This window comes from Phaseolus vulgaris, chromosome 7, assembly GCF_000499845.2.
Source record: "Phaseolus vulgaris cultivar G19833 chromosome 7, P. vulgaris v2.0, whole genome shotgun sequence".
Classification (NCBI taxonomy): Eukaryota; Viridiplantae; Streptophyta; class Magnoliopsida; order Fabales; family Fabaceae; genus Phaseolus; species Phaseolus vulgaris.
The window spans coordinates 24251345-24256021 of NC_023753.2; the positions used below are offsets into that span (position 1 = coordinate 24251345).

Genomic DNA, 4677 nt, shown 5'->3' on the forward strand with positions numbered 1-4677 from the left:
AATTTATTTTGGTTGTATGCAGTTATGACTGTGGTATTTTAGTTGTGAAATATATGAAGTTGTGGGATGGTTCACAACACTTGGAAGGGTATACCTTTCCAAATTACACCACGGTAAGAGTTATTTTTGATAACTTAACACATTTTATTTATTTATAGTTTGGTGATTGCAAACTGATTCCATGATATATTATTTAGAAGGAGCTCCTACGCTTTCGTCAAGAGATGCTAACTTCGTGGGTGTTGCATGAGTTTAACGTTCAACGAAAAGCTGTATTGACAGATTTGGAAGTAGATTGCCCTTGATTTTTATTGGACACTTTCAATTGTAACAAAAAAAAATGTTACTTATTATGAGTTTATGTGAACAATGTAGATACTTTTATTTAATGAATGGAAGCATTCTCAATTTCATTTAAGTTATTTAATTTAAGAATTTTTTTATATCATATTTTGGGCAGAAAGTTGTCACTGGAGCACATGAATGTGAAGGTCTTTGTTAATAAATTAATTGGAACCCTTATAGTGTAAGAGGGACCCTTGTGTTAATAAGTGGGGTCCCAAGAAAAACTTTGTGCATGGTCATTGTTTTCAAATATTTTTTTGGATTCCTTTAAATGGAATTGAATGTTGTGTGTAAGTGAGACATACTTGCAGTGTATGGATGTTAATTGGGTGGGTTTTACCATGATGTGGTGGTCATACAAACCCTTATACTGTAAGTGGGGACCCATGTGTTAATAAGTGGGGACCCATGAATTACTTTCTGCATCGTCATTATTTTGAAATAATTTTTTGGATTCCTGTAAATGGAATTGAATCTTGTGCGCAAGTGAGACATACTTCCAGTGTATGGATGTTAATTTGGTGGGTTTTACCCTGATGTGGTGGTCATAGAAACCCTTGTACTGTAAGTGGGGACCCATGTGTTAATAAGTGGGGACCCAAGCATAACTTTGTGCATGGTCATTGTTTTCATAAATTTTTTTGGATTCCTGTAAATGGAATTGAATGTTGTGTGCAAGTGAGACATACTTGCAGTGTACGGATGTTAATTGGGTGGGTTTTACCCTGATGTGGTGGTCATTGGAACCCTTGTACTGTAAGTGGGGACCCATGTGTTAATAAGTGGGGACCCAACAATAACTTTGTGCATGGTCATTGATTTCAAAATAAATTTTGGATTCCTGTAAATGGAATTGAATGTTGTGTGCAAGTGAGACATACTTCTAGTGTATGGATGTTAATTGGGTGGGTTTTACCCTGATGTGGTGGTCATAGAAACCCTTGTACTGTAAGTGGGGACCCATGTGTTAATAAGTGGGGACCCATTAATTACTTTCTGCATGGTTATGGTTTTCATGTTGCTTTATCTCACTGCAACTGCATGCATGCAAGGGAGGGGATTACAATAATTTTATGACCAACCTAATTGTCATTCAATTCAACGAAATTCAATGCAACAAATTTAAAATGATTGTATTTTGAAGACATCATGGTTATCATTTTGTTCAATACACAAGGTACAACCAAATGGTGCAAGAATGATTTTTATATAACCATCTGTTGAAACAAAGAAGACATGAAATTGATTTGTAACTTAACATTGCAGTACAACAAGTATTATCAATATATATAGGAATTTATCCCATGTACGATGTTCAAATAGTGAGGAGTTGTGATGCACCAAAAATGATAAAGGTTCTCTTCTATGTCATATAAAACACTTCCTTGTGTGTAAAAAGTTTTGTGGATCCTTCATTACAACCTGCAACCAAATAATGAATTTAACTTACATGAACAAATTGATATGTATAACATTTGTTGGGTTTAAGGTCACAAACCTAAACAACTCTGAAGCATTTGATTCTTGAGATATTGGTAAATTACTTTGGACTGAGTTCAACAATGAAAGAAAGCCAACAGACCTCGTACTTGACACCTACACTTTATTTCGTAGTAATTAAACAAAATAGGAAGTTCCAAACGTGAAAAATAGTGAAGAAGTACAACAAAAAATACAATAGACACGTACCCTTGCAATTGCATTAGTCATCCCATTGAATGTATTCATGTTTCCTTCAGTTTGATCAGGCAGATTTGCTTGAACACCTCCCACATAACTTCCTTCCTCAATTCCCTAAGGCATTTAGTTTTGAATTAGATATAATATTTACATTTGACATATCAAAGTAAACAAAAAAATGAAAAGAAATTGTTATACTAACCGTAGTTGGCTGACTAGGAAGTTGACGTCTAGTACATGTATTTTTTCTTCTCGGAGCCTTTTCACACCTGGATTTTTGTCGTGTTGATCGCGGCCGACCCTTTCTTTTCACAAGTATAGGGCTACGGATATCACCGTTCATGTTGATTGTTGTGGTAGGAGTACTTGGTGTTGGTTGTTCAGGAGCTCCACAAATGTTATGCTTTGTCCTATGTTGATCATGTCTTTGTTGACCATATTCCAACACAAATTTGTCAAGTTGTTTATGCAAGATTTCTGTTGTATTAATTTCCCCGCTGGCATGTTCAGCTATGTCATAAAACTTCTTGCACAATCCATCATACCTTTGAACTTGTGGATCCTTGTCTTTTGTGGCAAAGGATGATCTTATGTACGTGTGCTTTCGCCTTAGATTTTTACTCCACCTTTCCAATACATACTTTTTTGGGACTTTTGTCACTTTTTCTTGAGCAAGGACAACAAGGCAGTGCCGGCACAAAATTCCCCTAAATTCAAATAACAAGCAAGTGCAACATACATCTAGTTGTTCACGGTCAAAAAGAACTACTACATTGCGGTGTTCAGGTTTACCATTTTGGAAAGACTCCTCTACAACAGTGAAACGACATGCATGACCCTCAATATAGGCATTAGTAACAGCACAATTCATTTTTCCTCTAAACTCCCCTTGCACCTCATTCAATTTTGCATGTGTGTATTCCGATTGGAATTGTCTTTCAATGCCTGATTGAGATGTGCAGGGAATTATGGTGTTAAGAGAAGCAAAATCCGCTTCACACTCTAATTCGGCCTTATGTTGCAGAGCGTTCTCATACTGTTGCACAAATTGTTGGAGACTTGTGCTTGAATTAATGTACCCGTCAAAAAAAGCATTCATGCTTTCACTCCTTTGCGTTGTTGACATTCCGGCCCAAAAAAATGATTTTAGATAACAAGGAACCCAACGATGTCGTTCTTCAAATAATGTACTAAGCCAATCGTTTGTACTTAAGTTAAACGTATTTATCAAATTTGCCCACGAAGACAAGAAATCATCAACACTTGTGGACTCATACACTACTGTCTTCATTCCACGTTTCATTTCCTTGTACTGACTATATCCTTGAAGTTTTTCTAGTATTTTTTTCATAATGTGCCAAAGACACCACCTATGACGTGCATTTGGGAACACAACTTCAACTGCAATTTTCATTGCCCTGCATTGATCGGTCACAATGCCTACGGGGGGTCTGTTTGACATGCAACGCAACCAACTTTGAAAAAGCCACACAAAAGCATCAGTGTCCTCAGAAGATAGGAGTCCACATCCCAACAATATTGATTGACCGTGATGATTTACACCAACAAAAGGTGCAAACGGCATATCATACTTATTTGTTAGGTATGTGGTATCGAAACATAAAATGTCTCCAAAACTATCCCATGCTGCCCTACTTCTAGCATCAGCCCAAAATACATGTCGTATGCGGTTATCATCGCCCAAATGAATGTCAAAATAAAATTGTGGATTCAATTCCCTCATGCGACAGAAATGATTTAAGAGAGCTTTTCCATCACCTTCCTTCCCCAATGCTCTCCTACTTTGGGCAACATAATTACGCACATCTCGTTCAACAAAGTTGAGATTCTCGTAACCACCAGCAGCAGACACAAAAGACCTAAAAGTCTTATTTATACGAACCTCAGCATTGTCATTAATATCCAACACTCTTTTTGTTTGCAAAGATATTTTCCTATTACCGTGAAACAATCTAGAATTCGTCGGGCTCAATTGATGTGAGTGTTCCTCGTGTACCGACATAATATACCAATTGCCTTCTTTTATTCCAACAGTTATATGAGTCGGACATTCAACCGTCTAAGTAGGGTGAGTGCTTAATTCTGGTGGAATCGCAGACATGTAATTTCCCGCCCTAGCACATACCAAGATAAAGTACCTTAATTCCTTGTCAGGTCCTTTTTTTGAACTTCGAGTTCTAATTGCAAAACCCTTTTTAATGCCATATTGTCGGTAATAACTTTTCACGGCATCTGCAGTGTCAAAACACATTCCAACTGTAGGAGCTGATTCATCAACTACATTTGGAACAGACTCATCAATATTGATCTGGGAATCTGTATCAGGAAGTATATTTTCCACATAATCATTCCTAGCTAAATGATTCGAATGCTGAGATTCTTCTAAGAACGGAATGTCATCAAGTGACAAATCTGCCATTACCTTAAACCTGTTGTGTGTACAATGCTTAGCTTAATTGACGTTCACAAAAAACATGAATGCACATGTATACAATTTTCTTTATATAACTTAACTTAAAAATTTAAAACAATGAACAAAATAACTCTACTGCATCATTAAAGAACTATGACTACTTTTATGCATTATTTAACAATTTGCACAAAGTTACAAATAAGCTATGTATTGAATGC

The 4677-nt window shown here is 36.4% G+C and overlaps 1 protein-coding gene across 1 annotated transcript; it reads right to left on the reverse strand.

Annotated features, from left to right (window-relative positions):
• Positions 1 to 1760: 1760 nt before the first annotated feature.
• On the reverse strand, positions 1761 to 4465 carry LOC137829287 (protein FAR1-RELATED SEQUENCE 5-like). Its single transcript, XM_068636091.1, has 5 exons — positions 4185 to 4465; positions 2228 to 3905; positions 2035 to 2139; positions 1844 to 1941; positions 1761 to 1767 (listed from the first exon to the last, which is right to left on the reverse strand). Exons 1-5 carry the CDS (start codon positions 4463 to 4465, stop codon positions 1761 to 1763), a joined length of 2169 nt encoding a protein of 722 aa, XP_068492192.1.
• Positions 4466 to 4677: the final 212 nt, after the last annotated feature.